Below are 19,596 nucleotides of genomic sequence, written 5' to 3'. Positions count from 1 at the left end.
GGTCCCTCCATACACTTAAGCCTTAGCCCCATTATTAGTAGCTTTTCATACCTCTTCATAAAGCAAGGTAAGCCTGTTCTCGGCTGCTTAGTGTAGCTAAATATAGACTTTTCAAAGCACCACTTTAGAGCCTAATCCATACCTTTACTAAGCTTGACAAGTTGAAAGCAGTGGCATAAGCAGCTGATGCAGCTTTTTGGAGATATGAATGCTACAATTCTGTTTTACTTGTGCTAATTTATGAGGTTTGTTTAAATTCTCTGATGGCTAATCTGGCATTTTACTGCCTGTAAAATCCTTGACCCTAATGATCTGGACTGTCGTGATGATTTTCCTGTCCTTAATTTTTTTCCTGTAGGTTTCCAAGTCAACAATTTAGAGAGATCAATTTCTTTTGTATTTGTTGAAGTATTAGAGCAATGCCAACAGATACAGCCATATCTATATTTTTACAGAGGAGTCAAAAAATTTTTTATTGCCATACCAATCAGATAATGCTAGCAATACAACTCAGGGGCGGGACCTTCAAACATATGGGCTAACGTGGTAGAACTTGTTTTGCACCGATCCACTTCTCCTCTCCCTTGCACTATTATAACTTTTAGCATTCACATTATTTAGGGTTCTTTCAGCGGAAAAGCATGTTTTGTATTATTTTGGTTGCAGATATTAGATGAACATATACAGTTCAACTCCGAATGAGCCTGGGATACTGTCCACATAGCGAGTCACATTTTGTTAGTGCAAGTGTTGAAAAACAGTCAAGAAGATTTCTGGCAGAAATTGGACAACATTTTTTGAGATGGTAGTCAATAACCATGCTAAAGGAAGCCATGCTATAGACCACCTCCTAGTGCAGATGTTTTTAATGTGGTAGTCACAGGGTTTGTAATCATGTTAGGTATGGATGTGAGTTGTGTTAAACTGGGTTTCAAAAATGGTTTCAGGCACACTTTTGCAAACACTAGTGTGGTCAGGGCTTTAGTGCATTTCAGGAGTCAAAAATCTCCATCCAGGTTTTAGTAAGACTCTCCTCCTTCCCCAGATATTACAAGGAGATGGCCCATGCTGGTACTGATGTAGTTGAGTGACTAGGGAGAGCATAATTTTATTGGCACAAGTGGCACTGTGACAAACCCCTATTGCCTGTCTCTGTGAAAGGGAAATTCACTCATTTTTATAGTGGAGGAATGCACTTGGCTTTACCAATAGTCAGTTAAAGATTGTGGATCAGATTCTGACCCACAATGTCCCCTTTGCGCCACCGGAGCTCTACAGCTGAGGAGTTTCCTGGATCTAGCCCATCCTCCTTCCTCTGGCATGGGGTGGGGGGCATACCCAGCAGAAGGGTTACAGTCAGGGCACTCTGGCAATCCCTGGCTGGTGTAACAGCCCTTTGGGGCCGTTTCAACTAGTGTACGTTAGAGGAATCCTGAGACTGTCTAATTTATGTTGGGGGACTGAACTAGTCCCTGGCAGCCCAGGGGATCAAGGCAAAGATGGTATAGATCTATCTTTGTCTCTCCCCCAGCCTTGGGTCCTGTGCTGAGCACAGTTTCTATGGAAGAAGGAATGGGGGGCTGTATCCTTAGGTTCCCAGCCTGATTCATGGAGGACTGAAGTTCTCTTTTCTGTGCTTCAAATTTGCCTTACATAGTCTAGGCTGTTTTAGGCAGAACAAGCATGAAAAAAATCCTGTTTGCCTTTGCTCCGTGTGGAGTTCGATTATTTGGCTGGCTGCTCCCTACTTTGACTATACAACAACTTCTTATCTTGGGTACTTCATTCTTTTGTAATTTAGTTTTGTTTTCCTCCTAGTGCTCTGGTCTGCCGTTGGATTGCATTCACACAGCATGCCCGCAGGCTGCACTGTATTGTTACATATGTTGTGACATCCAAAATAATCTCAGTGGGTGTTCCGAGCAGCTGCCACAATACAACCTATTTTGGCAGCCTAAAGTGCAGTGAGCTTTGTGTGTCACCCTTTCCTTCTCTTCTTCATAACATTGTAACAGAGATGGAATCTACTTATGTTGTGCATGTTATATATTATTGTGTCCCTACCACTTGCCAACATTGCCCTACTGTCTAACAACAGTCCATAGGTATTTTGTAAAAGGGTTTGTGTTTTGTTTATTGTCTTTGGGGTGGATTGAATTTCCAGAACGGTGTGTAGATGGGAATATTATTTTGTCCCAGCCAGCTAATGTGGTCTTTGTGAATGGAGCAAAGAAATTTTAATCAGAGTCTCTACCACTCTGTAAGGGAGGCCCATATTAAACTGGCAAACAAGTGTCTGGGAGACACCTCTTTCAGTACTAGACCAGCAGTGTAGGCTGCAGTGACATTTGACCTGACCTTATGCACACAGAAGAGGTTCATCACATTTTGCCTTGATATACCCTTAGTGATTAACATGGCTGCATATTAATTGCAAAGTTAAAATTTTGATCACTTTGTATATTTGCACCTTTAGAGCCAGACTGAGGATGGTCTATTTTTTTTAATATTCCAGTTGTGTTGGCGTAGAAGAAGAGGAGGCACCAGATATTGACATCTATCATTGTCCGAATTGTGAGAAAACCCATGGAAAGTCTACTTGTAAGTATACCTGCTTGATTCCTGCACCCTCTCAAGTAGATACTCTATGTTTAAGCAATAGCTAGTTTCTCAATGTTTGGATATAAAAATATATATTTTAATTTAAGTGTGTTTCTTACGTTCTATATGGCAGTCCTGCTACAACGGGATTCAAAACACAGTAAGGGTAACAAAGATGGGGCTGGGAGATGTAAATTCATTTCCCTGCTTAGCCTAGCCCAGGCATCCTATGTAACCTAGGGCAAATCATTTCATCTACCCCATGCTCAGTCCCCCATTTGTAAAATGAATATAACACTTTCCTACTTCACCAAGGTGTTGAGGATAAAATCCATTAATGAGGCACTTAGGTACAGGCTGTAATAGTTCCTGGTTAGGTAGATAGATCTGATACAGTCACTTATCGTAATTACACTATGGCTTTTGTCTTCTGATAACAAGAATAAGAAACACTGTATTATGTCTGGCATGCACATATGGTTGTACAAGGGTTTGCTGGGGCTCGACCCTCTCCGGGACGGTGGGGAGCCACACCGGCTCACTACACACCGTTGAGCTGGGGGGATTCGTCCGGCCGTGGGGTCTCCCTCGGCAGCCCTTGCTGTAACCGGAAGAAACACGGTAAGCCTGGCCCTGGCTCAGGGCGGGGCAACAATGCTAAGTCAGGGCTCTGGCCCTCAGTCAGGGCTTGAGCAGATAGCGGTACAAACTGTAGCTAGCCCGGGCCCTAGGTCAGGGTGGGGCAACAAACGCTGAGTCAGGAGCTCAGGCCCTGTCAGGGCTGAGCAACCACAGTATAAACAGGCCCTGACCTAGGGCCTGTTAAGCCCAAGGGGTCAGGGCTGGGCAATGCAGAGTCAGGTGCTCAGGCCCTCAGGCAGGGCTGAGCAACAACAGTATAAACAGTAGGGAGCCCAGGCCCTGGGTCAGGGCGGGGCAACAATGGGTCAGGGCTCAGGCCCGCAGTCAGGGCTGAGCAACAACAGTAGGCCCCAAGCCTCCAAAGGCCTGGGAGAGGGGAGACTGCCACCCACGGGTTGGGTGGCAGGGGGGATGCAGGCCCTCCCACTCCACTGCGTCCCAGCCCGGGGCCCTAGCAGCGGCAGAAGACCCGCTGCTGTGTCAGTGGGGATCCTGACCGCAACACACTGACATGGGCTCTGGCAGTGCTGCAGCCAGACTAGGCTAGGGGGTCGGCTGCTCCCAGGCTACTTCCAGACTCCCCCTCGGGTAGTACCTGGATCTGGGTGTTGTCCTCCGGGGGAGCCAGTACCATGGGTTCCGCTGGGTAGTGGGCGGGCGGCAGGCCTGGCAGCTCCTCCGGGTAGCGAGTGCAGGGTAGGTCTGGCAACTCCTCCGGGTAACGGGCGCAGGGCAGGCCCGGCAACTCTTCCGGGTAACGGGCGCAAGGCAGGCCCGGCCAGTCCTGGCGGCCGCCTTGGGCGCGGAGTCTTCCCAGTCATGAGCTAGGCTGGAGACGTCTGGTCTCTCCGGCGGCTGGGGCCTGACTGAGCTCTGAGGGCGAGCCTTTGTACTTCCGGGTCGCCGCCTGACCCTCTGAGGGGCGGGCTCAGAGCTCCCTAGCTCCGCCCACTCCGGCCTCTGGATGGGCTCTTCCCCCTCCGGGGCAGCGGGGAGCCACACCACCTCACTACAATGGTTAAATGGCAATTTTGGTGGCCATTAAAATTTTAGGGTACATTGGGGGAGCTGGTTCTTTCTCAGGCAAAACTCCCACCTGTATAAAAAGATTGCTGATGTGAGTGGGGGTTTTACCTGATAAAGAACTGCAGGATGTTTTTGCTTTGGCCAAATGAATAAAGAATTCTGTTTACTATACAAGAATATCCTTCCCCCAATCATTGTGAAAAATTAAATGCTTAATTTAAAAGCATTTTATTATAAATATGCTACCAATTGGCAGAGATTGTTGCTGTTATGCAACAAACTACAATTAAGAACACGTAGAGGAAAAATATTACCCTCATTTTCCTCTAGGTGGGTTTGAAAGCCTCACCCTGCCTATTTCTCAAATTTGTAGTGACACACATACATCAGGAGTAGGTCAAATAAATAACTACAAGTCATCTTTAAAGTGAATCATTTAGCAATAGAATGGCTTGTCTGGAAAAGGAGTGGTATGACTGAAGATATGCAGGGTCAGTCATTGCCTCATTGTAGGAGATAAAGCATGATTTTTCTAGACTCTGAGTGAAATTCTTGTATTACGTTAAAATGTATTTGATGCTTTTCTTGCTTCCACTTGGCCGTAAATTATGAATGATGGAAGACATCTAGTCTTCAATGTGGAAAAAAAATCAGACAGAAGAAGCATAAGTCTGTAATCAGGAATTAAATATAAATTACATAAGAAAACATGGGTGCATAATCTTAGAATTCAACCACTGGCTGCTTCAATAAGAAGATTACAAGAGTAATATACCAATTATGACAATTAGAGTTGAAATAACAGCTAACTTTTAATTCTTTAAGCAGGTTCTTGGCTTTCCGTTCCTTAACAAAATCTGCCTTTGACAATATGTCTCTCACAGTCAGTATTGCACAGTATGGTAGATATAAAGGTGTTGTATCAAAAACATTGCGACTGCAACAGTCTTGTAAACATATGTGGTTACAGCTGTGGCAGAAGTAGAGTGTCATACTACACAGGGCCGGCTCCAGGCACCGGCGTAGCAAGCAGGTGCCTGGGGCGGCCAACGAAGGGGAGGGCGGCATGTCCGGCCGTTCGGCGGCAATTCGGCGGTGGGGCCGTCACTCCCTCTGGGAGCGAAGGACCTGCCGCCAAATTGCCGCCGATCGCTATTGCGGCTTTTTTTGTGTGTGTGCTTGGGGTGGCAAAAATGCTAGAGCCGGCCCTGATACTACCACAACAATGCTATGAGGTTTTTTTTCACTGTTGTATCTAAGATACAGCGTATCATGACATCACAAAATCAGTCATTAGAGTGTAAAGACCTGCAACGTTAGTGCTGAAATCTTAGTTTATTACTGGAATATCACAAACTGAATTTTCTTGATCTGTATGTTTATAGTTTCTCAAAATGAACAGCAATTTTCAAGAACATTAAAAAAACAACACCAATTATGTAGGTTCTTATAGCCATAAAATAAAAGGCGTATAAGTCACATTGTAAAAATGAGATGTCAGGGTGTGATCCTTCCACCCTTTCATGTGGTGTGTGTAACTGCAACAGACTGGAAAAATTAGGGGCCTGTCTTGAAGTGAAAGCAGGAACAGGCCCTATGTTAAGTTATTCTGTCAAACAGTTGTGTGCAGCGTGTTCCCGGACCTGTATGAGATTATGAATTTCATTTGTTGTTAACTGTTACAATTTATGTGTAAACTAGCTGAGTTATCTTGCAGTATCAATTTTGTATTAAATGAGTAGGTGTTGTTCCAGATATGATAATTCACGGCCAAGATTTAATTATTGCAAGGCTAGCAAAGAGAAGCACATGTTCACTGATTGTCTCTGTTATGTAACTTGCATGGATTTTAAATATATTTATATTTCTGGTGAACGCATTCAATGATGTATGCTCTTCAGATGTCAAAGTTAAAAATCATGTTCCTTTTCTTACATTCTCCACTTTACCAATGTCACTTGGTGACTACTATTTCAGAAAATTGCTTGTGACATTTAAAGTCATTTTGATTTAATGAAATTTGGAGATACTTCTGTTTGGGGAAAAAATATACATGTTCACAAATACATTTCTGATGTTGTAATTTAAATTTAAGTGCTCTGTTTAGACAAGCTTGGTTCATTTTCATAACGCAGGGGAAAACATTTGGCCTGATTTCCTTCACACCAGTGAAAATCAGGAGAAATTCCACTGAAATCAATGAAGTTACAGTGATATAAATAAAAGGGGAATCAGGCTCAAATGTTTGAAATAGTGTCAATCAAAAGATAACAAAATGAGCTTATAGATGTCCTTTGGTTCTAAATATATTTATGTACGTTTAAGTATACATCTGAATTCATGTGGTGTATTCAGCTTGAGACAAAAGTGAGAGAATATAGTTATTAGAGCTGTTTGAAAAATCTGATATCTCGATGACAATTTTTTGTAAATTCAAAATTTTGATGGACAAGTTTTGCAAAAATATTTCTGCATTCTTTGCCAACCCCCTTCCCCCACAACCCTGCATTTTTTTTGGCCAGCTCTGGTAGTTGTTTATAATTTTAAATTATATATTACATTTCTGCTGCAGTTGTTCCCAGAAGCCCAAATCAAATATTCCTCACTGTGGTACGCATTTTACAAACGTAGTAAAGAAATTGGCTGATACTGGTTGTGTAATCCCTGATGGAATGCTGCACTACGTGACGCAGCATCTATGAGGGAGATTTCAAATGGGAATTAAGCATCTATAGATTTTTCAATAGGAGTTACCTGCCCTTTGTGAAAATATCACCCTAAGTTACAATGTTATTTCAGAGTGTGATGATTGAAAAGAGTTGCAATGAGTATTTATTATAAGCTACAGCTTCATGACTTTGTCTAGAAATATAGGCAATTTTGAGGAAAAAGAAAAGAAGGGGTATGATAGAATTCTCTTAATGACACACCTGTTTAGCTGGGCCAGTTGATACGGAACAGAACCAGGATGTTGGGAGATGGGTAGAGGTCATGGGAAGGGAAAGTGGGAGGGAGTGGTGTACATGTTGGGGTTGATTCCTATGTTACTGGGAGTATTGAACTAATACACTAAGCCTGACGGGCATTAAGATAAAGAACTAGCAGCTTTAATGACTATATCCAGCTAGGCTGGAGAGCAGCATGGAACTAATAAAACCAGTATGTGTTGTACAAAACCTGGGAAGGATTCTTCAGTAGATGTCTCTACTTCCAAAGTCCTGGCCAGCATACTGAGGTGGTTTTTCAAGGTCTAAGCATGTTATAGTTTGGGCCTCCCATCTCCCCAGCTCCTTTGGTAGTCAAAGAGTGAGTGTGGGGGGAGGGGGAGGGGAAGGGAAGGGGAGGGCTGTGGAAGGGCACATGTCCAGTCATGGTGATAGAGGCAGGTGGCTTTCTTCCACAAAACTGGTTTGAACATAAGAAAAGTTTGGGTTTGCTTTGAGGTTTTGTGGAGTCTCAGGTTTCATATTTTATCCTAACCAGCTTGCCCACCTTTAGGTACAATATGAACCCAGGATACAAAAAATTCGGAGGGCAGAAAGCTTAAAATTAGGGGAGACTACATTTCTGATGTCAGTAATTTCCTACCGCAATAAACACCCCACGTGAGTCTAAAAGCAGGAGCAGCTGAGAGATTTAATGCTGATTATTGGTAAAAACTGGAATGGTTCTTCTTGGCCAGTGTTAAGTAACTGTTGAAAAGAAAAGTCAGAAGCAAGTTGACATGTGACTTGATTTGACTGTGCATATTTCAGCTGATCCCATTTCCCTGATCAGCTTGCCTAAATGTCTGTCATCCATTGAGAGCATGAGCCAGGGGCATTCTGCTCTGCCCCATCAACATAGTATGAGTCTGGCTTGTATTTAGAAGCATGGTAATGAAAGATGCTCCAAAAACTGGATTGGATGTGAACTTGCATCTTTTTACACTGAACATGGATACTAGATTTTCTTGCCAGAATGAGGCATTTTGTATTTAGGGCCTGATCCAAAGCCACTTGAATTCAATGAAAAGACTTCCATTGACTTTGGCTCAGGCCCTTGGTGAGGTGTGGCAAAGAAAGAGCATGTTCATAATGATCTATGCTACAAATTGAGAGAGCAGAAGAGAAGATTTTTTGGGAGGTTTACAATAAAGATTAAGTGTGTAGTCTGGCAAGTACAAAATGTTATCCAGAGCCTGCATTTGCTTAATGCTTGTGATAGCCGTAGAGCTCAGTAATTATCCGTCTGGTTTCCCTTATGTTACAAACGAACACGGTTCAGTATGTAATAGATCTTCAGGCTACAGTGTAATTGTCTAATGGTGAATCAGAACACAATGTTAAAATTAACAGTGCTGCATAGTGGGCTTCTCTTTTCTTGGCTTGCATAGAAAGTACTACTAAGAACTTTCTCTCACAGAATGTTTTAATAAAGATCCCCTACTTAGCGTATGGTGCTGTCCAATTCACTCTCTTTCAGTGAAAAAGAAAAGAAATTGGCATAAACATGATACCGGGCAGTCAACAGAGGTCAAACCTGTACAGAATGGGAGTCAAGTCTTTATAAAGGAACTTCGAAGTCGAACTTTCCCAAGGTAGGTTATGCAGCTATGTAAGTAAAAGTGCGATTACTGTGATGCACATGGCCAATTATAATTTGTGCTCAAGTGGAGGAGGAACTGTGGTGAATGTCGTTTGCTTAGTTTATATACAGCATAGGGAGAGGAGTGAATGAAAGAGAATTCCCCATGTGAACGTTTGCCATGTAAAGACCTAGTTTTAAGCTAATTTCACAGACTTTAAGTCTTTAGTGATTGTCATTACGTGTAATGGCCCAAATTCTCCTCTCAGTTACATTGGTGCAGCACTATTAAAACAGGTGCTTTCCCCAGTTAGCTGGTCCTGTTCCTTACTAACACCTGTAAAACTGGCGCTGACGGGGTCCTGGGAAGAAGTAGCATCTAGAAGGAATCCTGTTACTTTATCTTTTAAGGACCTGGAGTCTTGCAGAGAGAGGGGTGGGGGCTCCACTCTCACCCAGCCAATAAAGAATGAGCTGGGAGAAGGGGCCAGCATAAATGCTGCCTCCTTCATAACAGGGCAGATGCCTGTGGACACGGCAGGGAATAAGAAGGCTCCTCCAGGGTCCTGAGTTATCAGGGAGAAAACAGCAGTGGAGCAAGTTCTGCCTGCTGAACTCTCCTTGCCTGAGGGTGGAAGGGCTGACTGGGAAAAGGGCCAGGTGGAGGAGTAGCTGCCTGAGGCTCTACAGCTGCCTAAAGTACAACTCCAGCTCCAAGGAGGAATTGCGAGGAGGCTCCTGTCCTAAGGAGAGGGACACAGGGATTGTCTGAAGTACAGCCTAGCTCTGGGAGAAGGGCTGGTACCTCCTGAACAGGGTAGGAAATTGACCGAGACTCTTGCATGGACCCAGAGAGGGCATGGACTTGAGCAGCTAAATAAGTGAGTTGCTCTCTGCAGAAGGAATGAATAAATCAGACCCCACAAAGAGTGGTTGAACTAATCCGGTCTGAAAAGACCCAAGGGTTGCTGAGTGCAGTGAGCCTTCGGGGCCATGACAGGCCGCAAGCATGCGTGCTGGAGTGGCACGGCTTACGACATCGCCACACAGTAATACTTAGGTGAGAAACCTGATGAATTATGTTCAATGCTCAAGAATAGTGCAGACATTTCTGAAGTCCATCTCAGCTTGAACAAAAAGGTAGCCACATCCTTAGTTGCTACAGTAACAAAAACTTGTTTGGGGTATTGATAGTGGGCATCTTACACATTTATTTTGTAACTCTGTACCTCTATTCATCAGAATGATAATTTTTTCTGGTTCTTATAAGTGGATCGAAGTAGTGATTGAGACTATTTCACAATCATGTTTGGAGGCAGGTAGAGTGTACTCAGTAAATACAAAAGTTCTATAATTTATGGAGAAGATTGCCTTAATTTAAAATGTCTGCCCACAAATCATTACTCTATGGGGAATCAGCTGCAAATTTATTTGCCAAAGTTTCTTTTTTGTGAACATTGTGTATAGGTGTATTTTTCACTTAACTCAATGCTTAGCAATTTTACTTGTATGATTTTAGATCTTTGAACTCTTTGGTTTTCAGCTTAGCCATTTTTGGACTGGCCAGTTAAAAACTATGTTTACCAAATTGTGCAGCTATATTAATAGATTTTAAGGCCAGAAACAACCATGATGATAATCTTGTCTGACCTCCTACTTAACACAGGCCACAGAATTTCATCAAAGTGATTTTTGCAATTACTAGGTGAAACAGAATAGAATATTCAACAGATTTAAAATATCAAGTGGTCACATTTAAACTGCGTAGCTGGAGCAGATTGACAAATTCCTTCTCAAACTTTTTTTTGGGGGGTCTTTGAGGGATCTCTTCAACTGCCAGTCACTCCAGTGGGAGGTGAAGGCATTTGGCACCTTAAAAGGGCGTAATCAACAGTTTGAGGGATCTGGCACTGATTTATTCAAATCAGGAATCTGATTTTCACCTGGTCCATGTTCATGTACATCCACACGTGTGCTCCCAAATCAGGAGGTTTGCATGCAGTTGTAGGTCTTGCATTTGCATCTTTCTTGGCTTTGAGTCATTCTGCAGCTTCTGTAAATTTGGCCCTCAGTTTGTTTTCACCATTTTCCGCTCAAGATGGATGTGCACAAAAGAGAATCCCCACTGCTGAAGCAGAGGTTCCAAGGAGGAGTTTGCAAACAGTTTATCACCGGATTTATCCCTCGGCCATTTACAGTTGTGATGTTAGTAAAACAAAAAACTTTTGGGGCCTTCGCTATTTTGAGACTGACTTAATAATGAAACTAATTGGTGCAATTGAAACCTGCAAATGTTCACAGACCAAAACGCTCACTAACTGTCCAGATCTGACAAACCCACAAAGGGACTTTTTTTTTATTTTTAAGTTGAAACCTCTTGCCTGTGTCATAGCACAAAGCTGAGGTGAAATTGTGTTACTGAAACCCACCTAAAACCATAAACCTTGTGGTCAAGGAATCCAAGGACCGATTGAGATCAGCGGAAATAGGGAGGGGAGAGCCAATAAAGAAAATGGGACAAAAATGGAGCTCTGCTATGTGACAATGTGCTCATTTCATTTCCTGTGTTCTGGGCCTAAAGAGAGTTAACTTTGTCAACTTGATTTTACACTTTTATTTTGGGTCTTTACCGATTTCTCTCTCCCCCCCCCCAACAAATAGGTATTTCCCAAGGGCCTTAAATTCAACACATTAACCAAAACCACTAAAACACTTTAAAAAAAATTACATTTAAAATCAGCCCGCTGGTCCCAAAGTACACATCAAAATATCACGTCAGGCAATGAGGCTGGGTATCTGGGTGGAGCCGCTCTAGAATTTGACAGTGAAGATCAGTTTGGAGGCAGGGCTAGTGACAGGGAGAGGTAAATGATGAGTTTGAGATGCTTGGACCCATATTTTGGCACTCAGTGGGGTATTTAAGAGAAAAGGGGGTAAGAGATTATTCCACCAGGGCTCAGTAATACATATTGTGACTGGCTTATCATGGCTGACTGGGATTCAGCTCCTACATTATTAATACCAAAGTAGCATTAAAATGAAAAAATGTAAATTCCACAATTTTCAGGTGCCTGACAATTTCAAGGTCTCTGTTTCTGAATAACAGCTGCCAACTGCTCTGGTGGATACGGAGCTCCTTTCATGGAGCTCCTTTCTATCTGTGAGCTTCTGTGGGCTTTTACGGGACCAAATTCATTGGTGACTTAAACAGACATGTGAGTTACATGTGGGGGTGTCCCTGGGCTATGATGCAAGCGTAAGGGTTTAAGTGATAAACCAATGTAGTGTGAACCAATTGGGCATTCTCTGGGTGAATAAACTGAATGTAATTTCTATGCTGAGTGGCAGAGCATGTATAGTAGAAAAGTGACAGGAGGATTTAAAAGAAGAATAATATAAAGCATCCAACCCATACTTTATTTGGCAGTTTCCTATTAGTTACTGTGTCTGCTACATCTCTCCCATTTGCACCTCCTTAACATGTGTAGATTACCCTAATTTTGCATTCCCAAATTGGTGCAAGTTGCACGATTTATCTCTCTTACACTCCTTTTATGTCCCATTTGCACTTATGGTGTAACTTGCATCACCAATGAATTTGTCTGAGGACCTTTTATGGGACCTGCACCTGTTTACACCAGTGACAGGTGAATTTGGCTCATTCCATTTAACACTCTCCTGTAATTTAATGGCTCCACCCTTTGCTTCTTGTTCCTAGTTAAGCTAAGTATCTTTTACCTCAAGAGGTATCTTTGTTCCTTAAAGCATAAAACTCTCCATGAGCTAATACCACCTCATCTGCACCTTGGGGCACCAGGTATCCATCTGGGACTAATAGCACTTAATTTCTCAGAAGGCCATCTCTGAGGATCTGATCCTTAGATAGATCAGAATCTCAAGGCTCACTCTTTGCACCTTAATGACACCTAGGTGCATGAAAAGCACTGTCCTTACTAGCCCTGGCTTAAACTGTATCTATCAAGGAAGTAATATCTGCTACATGAACACATGCCTGGCAACATATCATGTGGATCTGTTATCATCGTAACGCAGGCTTTTATATATGTGCTTTTAAAAAAATCCTCTTCCAGTGCCCTTACCTGTCTGTGCACTGAGTATCTGAGAAGTTCCCAATAGGAATTCAGTTTACCTCTTGATCATCTTCCACTAATTTACACAGTACTTGGAACTGGTTAGAAGGCTCCAGAAACAGCCTGGTCCCTTAGAATGGTTACCACTGTCTTCACCTTTTTCCTATTTGTATCTAGTCCTCTTGTCCTCCAAGCATCCCCTCCTCTGGAGAGCTGGCATGGCTGTCTGGCTAAAGAATGTATCAATAAACTTCTCACTTTCTCCAGTGTGAGGCTTTCAATTGAGTTCATGAATCCTGGGGAAAGTTAAGAATTCCAGAACCTCATTCAGAAATTCACCCATCTGACACTGAGTGCACTTTCTCCTGCTTCCAACCGGCACTAAGCTATCCTCAATGGAGCTTGATCTCAAAATCTACTCACCCATGCACAAAAAGACCCCAGATCTTGGTACTCAGAGAGCTGCGTCATTTGAACTTCGGAATCCCATTATGAGTGTCCTGATTAGAGCAACAAAGAAGGGCGCTTTCCTAACCGCTTGCCTGTATTCGAAACAAACCCACCTTTCAGCAAAGAACTCCAGTCAGGAGTATGCCATAGTTGTATCTTATGCACTGACACACTGAGAAGCTACAGTAAATTGAGTAAGTTGTTCTGGACTTCACCATGGCAGTATTAGGCTACATCTACACTACAGGGGGGGGTCGATTTAAGATACGCAAATTCAGCTACGCGAATAGCGTAGCTGAATTCGACGTATCGCAGCCGACTTACCCCGCTGTGAGGACGGCGGCAAAATCGACTTCCGCGGCTTCCCGTCTATGGCTCTTACTCCCACCTTCGCTGGTGGAGTAAGAGCGTCGATTCGGGGATCGATTGTCGCGTCCTGACGGGACGTGATAAATCGATCCCCGAGAGGTCGATTTCTACCCGCCGATTCCGGTGGGTAGTGTAGACCAGGCCTTAGTGTTTGTATACCTGCTTCAGCTGTTACTAACACAGTCAGCTGTAGTTCAGAACTAACACAGAAGAGGGCAGTCAAGCATTAGTCTCAAGTATTTCTGGAGTTGTATTGAAGGGTCTATTATCCCCCCCTTGGTGCAAGTATGAATCTCCCATTTGTGTTATGACTGTTGGTGCCTGTGTGCCCACTGTGTATGGGAGAATAGATCTCTCGGTATACACAGTAGTGCATTATTAAAAATATCTTCACGAGCTTAAAGAATCTTCATACTTGTCCAAGTAACTAATTTCCCCATTTGCCTCGGTAGACTCAGAGGAGAAAATAGCATTTGTTAGACGCTTTTGCTAGGGGACTGTTACTATTTGGGGACTTGTAGTTATAGAATCATTAGTCATTTTCACAGTGATCATGCCTTTGAAAATGTTTGTAAAAATATTTTAGTAGTGAGAAGCTCCAGAGGTTGGATTTCTGAAACTTCTGAGTTTAGTTATCTAAATTTGGTAGAACTGCTGCATTGTATCAGTTTTTGTTAATTACTGTAAGACCTTAGTGTTTGACTGTGAGTTTTAAAGAGTTTAATTGAACAATTTTCCTTAACGTTACATAACATTTTGAATGTTGGCTTCTTTAAATTGGAATATTTAACACTGTTGATGTGTCTGCATTGAGCACTGATAACTGACTGTTCTCCACACCCATTGAAATTGGTTCATTAACACAAAGTGTTACCTTTGATGTTTTCAGCAGTTTAGGCACATGAATTTATTCCAGAATATTTAAGCATGCTTCACATCTTTTGCAATAAATTGATTTATTATTTCAGTTTTATGCATATAATTGGAATGTTGCAATCAAATGTGAACCTGAATAGAGTTCAGTGGAATGCAGTTAGCTATCTAGTCACAAAGAGGCCTGATTCTTCACTACCTTGCACCTTGTATAGTCACTTAAATCTATTCAACGTTGGTGTAAAATGCTATTCAATTAGAATGGTAGCATTTAACACACTGCTTGAAAAGGTGTGAATGACTACACAAAGTGCTAGGAGTGGAGATCCAGGCTTCCAATTTCTAGCTGTTATGAATTAATTTCCAAAAGACTTCACGATTTAGTACTATTCCTGGTTTGGGCTCCTCTTCTTATAGATCCAGGTTTTTGGCCTGATTCTCAGATGCCCTGAGCACTTACAACTCTTATTCAAGACAGTGGGATTTTTGGGTACTTGGGAACTTTCCAGATCATGCCCTTAATAAGAAAAGAAATATAATAATTTTAGTTGCAACATACAAAGTCTTACCTTTTGTGACCAGTGAATAACTGACTACAATTACTGGGCAGAATTATACCCTTGCCTGGAACTGAAATAAGAATTTGTCTATTAAAATTATCAGGGAAAAGTTGTAAGTTAGAATTGTTGGATAAACAAAACAAGTAAACGTGTGTGTGTGTGAGAGAGAGAGAAAGAGAGACAGAGCTAGCTAGATAGATATATAAAACATACACACAGCTACTTGCTGTTGAAAGAATGTGCTTTTGACTGTCTTTGAATACATGTACTTATATATATAATGGGATGAGATATTAAACTGGCAGTCATAAGATCCAGCATACAAAATTCATATTCAGTTTTATTTGACACACTGACTTCAGTAGAACCATGACTTCTTTCGTATTGTTTATAGTTTCCAATAGCAAAATTCACATTACACTATTAAAGGTGCCTAAGGGAGTTAGGTGTTCAGTTTCCATTGAGTTTTAATGGGATTTGGGCACCTAACTACCATATGCTCCTTTGAAAATCCCAGCATTTTGTCAATATAAGTAGAAGCCAAGGACATTGTTTTGGATTGCTTCAAAAATATCAAGCCACCTGATTAAACAAAGCAAGAGATACAAGGGATAAGTTATCAGTGGCATCTTATTGCTTACAGCAACTTGTATATAATTGTGTGCTTATCCTTTCAGTAAAGAAATAAAAAATATGCTGAATTTGGATGTGAAATATCTTAGCACGGTATCTGTGTTTGTGTTTCTAGTGCTGAAGATGTGGTAGTCAAAGTGACCGGAAGCCAGCTAACAACAGAGTACTTGGAAGAAAATGGATTCACAGAACCTATCCTGGTTCCGAAGAAGGATGGCTTGGGCTTAGCGGTACCCGCACCTACATTCTACGTCAGCGACGTAGAAAACTACGTCGGTACGTATTTGTCTAGATAGTGGTGTAATATTTGTTTGCTGCTGCTTTCAGTCGTGCCATTTCAGCCTCGTCCTGTCAAGGGCAGAGCTGCACAGCCAGGTGGGAGAGTGCTCACACAGCTGCTCACTTCCCAGGATCAGAGGTACTCCTCCCTGAATGCTCAGCCAGCTCTGATGCCCAGATCAAAGGGTGACTGGTCCGTGGCTGCTCCTTCTCCCCTCTTCTCTCTGCCCCCATTGTACATAATCAGCACCGTTGCATCTGTGTAAAACTGGAGTAAACCAGCAGGGAATCAGAACATAAGAAAGGCCGTACTGGGTCAGACCAAAGGTCCATCTAGCCCAGTATCTGTCTACCGACAGTGGCCAATGCCAGGTGCCCCAGAGGGAGTGAACCTAACAGGCAATGATCAAGTGATCTCTCTCCTGCCATCCATCTCCATCCTCTGACGAACAGAGGCTAGGGACACCATTCTTACCCATCCTGGCTAATAGCCATTTATGGACTTAGCCACCATGAATTTATCCAGTCCCCTTTTAAACATTGTTATAGTCCTAGCCTTCACAACCTCCTCAGGTAAGGAGTTCCACAAGTTGACTGTGCGCTGCGTGAAGAAGAACTTCCTTTTATTTGTTTTAAACCTGCTGCCTATTAATTTCATTTGGTGACCCCTAGTTCTTGTATTATGGGAATAAGTAAATAACTTTTCCTTATCCACTTTCTCAACATCACTCATGATTTTATATACCTCTATCATGTCCCCCCTTAGTCTTCTCTTTTCCAAACTGAAGAGTCCTAGCCTCTTTAATCTTTCCTCATATGGGACCCTCTCTAAGCCCTTAATCATTTTAGTTGCTCTTTTCTGAACCTTTTCTAGTGCTAGAATATCTTTTTTGAGGTGAGGAGACCACATCTGTACACAGTATTCGAGATGTGGGCGTACCATGGATTTATATAAGGGCAATAATATATTATCAGGCCTCTTTGGTTTTTGTTACTTATTTAAATGAAGCTCCTGACAAATGCTTGGGGGAAGAACTCTTTGAGTGATTCCCCCCTCCCTCCCAACTCATCGTCTGCTTCTCTGAGGGAAGGTGAGATTTGATGGGCCAGATCCTCAGCAGGAGTAAATCAGTGGATTAGGCCCATAATATCACTGGCATTTATCAATAAAAGCAAATCGGGGGGGGGGGGGAATGATGATAAAATAATTTCAGGCCTTCTTAAACGTCATCAGGAAGGAAAAAGGGGATAAACACAGGTCTTCTTTAAAAATCAAGATCTCGTCTGACCTGCCTAGACATGCTGGCCCTGATGTTCGGGTCTGGCTGAGCTGGGTTTGGTGCATGACCCTGTGGGGAGGGGCAATGGTGTCTGTGTGCCACCTTTGCACTCCTCAGATTTCCAGGGCCGTGGGATCCAGTTTGGCCTTTTCGCATAAGCTATAGCAACCGCCGAAGGCTTCTCTGTCTTCCTGCAACCTATAGTGGCCCAAATGGCTGTTGCAGTATCTGGGGATTGCTGGAATGCAGCAAGCCTTGGTCATGCCCCCCTCAACACACTGGCACACCCCCTGCCCCTAAGGATCCCTGAGTTGCACAATTAGGCCAACTTTAAGGCTGCTTTGTGCTACTGGAGTAGTGAAAAGGATGCTCGGTAGGGTCAAGGTTCTGTCCTTAAGGGCCTGATTCTACATTGCTTTACCCCTTGTGCAGTCATTCATACCTGTGCAAAGTGGGTGTGAAATACTTCCATTGGGATCAGGTAGCATTTTACAACCACTTTGTGCAGGCAAAGTGACCTCACAAGGTGTGAGGAGGCTGGCCCTAGAGATTCTTTGGCACTTTCTATAAAATGATGGTAAGAGTTTGCTCAGTGAATTTCTCTTCCCACTGTAGTGCAGTTCTGTGTGCTGGTTGGCTGCCACCCTCCGTCCAGAATTGGTTGCATTTAAGTGGTGTGCTAGTTTGCAATACATTTTGTCTTAAAATTAGAACTGCGCTAAATGTAAAATGTTGTTGTCATCCCTCATACTGCAAGGCTCCCAAACTTCATTACACAGTGGTAGCTTTTAATTACTAGTTAAACCACAATTGTTTCCTGGGCAAATCCTGTGTTAGAGAGAGTGAGAGCAAGGCTTTTCTTTTCTGTTGCACTGCAGAGCACTCTGTTCCAAGAAGCAGTTGTCATGATATTGAGAAATTGGTTCTCCAAACCATGTCCTAACTAGGGCTTTCAATTAATCGCAGTTAACTCATGCGATTAACTCAAAACAAATTAACTCGATTAAAAAAATTAATTGCAATTAATTGCAGTTTTAATTGCATTGTTAAAAATATTTTTGGATGTTTTTCTACATTTTCAAATATAGTGATTTCAGTTACAATGCAGAATACAAAGTGTAGAGTGCTCACTTTATATTATTATTTTTGATTACAAATATTTGCACTGTAAAAAAATAAAAAAGAAATAGTATTTTTCAATTCACCTCATACAAGTACTGTAGTGCAGTCTCTATCGTGAAAGTGCAACTTACAAATGTAGAATTATTTTTTTTACATAACTGGACTCAAAAACAAAATAATGTAAAACTTTAGAGCCTATAAGTCCACTCAGTCCTACTTCTTGTTCAGCCAATCGCTAAGACAAACAAGTTTGTTTACATTTCCGGGAGATAATGCTGCCCGCTTCTTATTTACAATGTCATCTGAAAGTGAGAACAGAAGTTCGCATGGCACTGTTGTAGCCGGTGTTCAAGGTATTTACGTACCAGATATGTTAAACATTTGTATGCCCCTTCATGCTTTGACTTGTAGATTGTACTATCTTTTGTTTTCTTTTTTACAGTGCAAATATTTGTAATAAAAATAATAACATAATGTGAGCAGTGTACACTTTGTAGTCTGTGTTGTAATTGAAATCAATATACTTGAAAATGTAGAAAAACACCCACAATATTTATAATTAATTTAAATATTCCATTATTGTTTAACAGTGTGATTAAAATGGCGATTAATTTTTTTAATCATTTGACAGCCCTAGTCCTAGCTGACTACTACCATCTCACCATGTATCAGACATACAGCTAGACTGAGGTCCTCTGCCCGTACGAGGCATTCCAGCTTGCTCAGTTTAGCTTTATAGCAGTCAGTATTGTTAGGCTTTTTGTGGTTTCTATTGCTTTTGATCATTTGCATTAATTTGGTGATATTCTCCTGCTGTATCACTTTCCCGGTCATCTGGTTGACTTCCTCAAGTTCTCTGCAGACTCCAGCCTGTTCAGACCTCTTCAGCACCCACCTCAGAGTGATCACGTGGAGCCGTCCCGAAGGAGCTCTGTAACCACTGCAAAATTTGTTCTCCTTGCCTTCAAGGCCCTCATTCCTCCATCTACCTCCAGACTCTTGTCTGCCCTTCCACCTCACCCAGTCCCTCTGCTACCCCATTTGCTTCCTTTCCCTCCTCTCCTCTGCCATGACGCTGCACCTCCATCCCGCCTTATCAATACT

The 19,596-nt window shown here is 42.4% G+C and overlaps 1 protein-coding gene across 1 annotated transcript in view; it reads left to right on the top strand.

The window, feature by feature from the left end:
• PHF2 (PHD finger protein 2) overlaps positions 1–19,596 on the top strand; it is a 139,930-nt gene that overhangs the window by 71,493 nt on the left and 48,841 nt on the right. The window contains exons 2-4 of the mRNA XM_065407318.1: positions 2,516–2,601; positions 8,734–8,848; positions 15,927–16,087. Coding sequence (XP_065263390.1) covers positions 2,516–2,601; positions 8,734–8,848; positions 15,927–16,087 — 362 coding nt within the window. The remainder of the gene's footprint in view (positions 1–2,515; positions 2,602–8,733; positions 8,849–15,926; positions 16,088–19,596) is intronic.

Source organism: Emys orbicularis, chromosome 7 (assembly GCF_028017835.1).
Source record: "Emys orbicularis isolate rEmyOrb1 chromosome 7, rEmyOrb1.hap1, whole genome shotgun sequence".
Lineage (NCBI taxonomy): Eukaryota > Metazoa > Chordata > Testudines > Emydidae > Emys > Emys orbicularis.
Note: the sequence above shows the minus strand (reverse complement) of the source record. Positions and strands in the feature narration are given on the sequence as shown.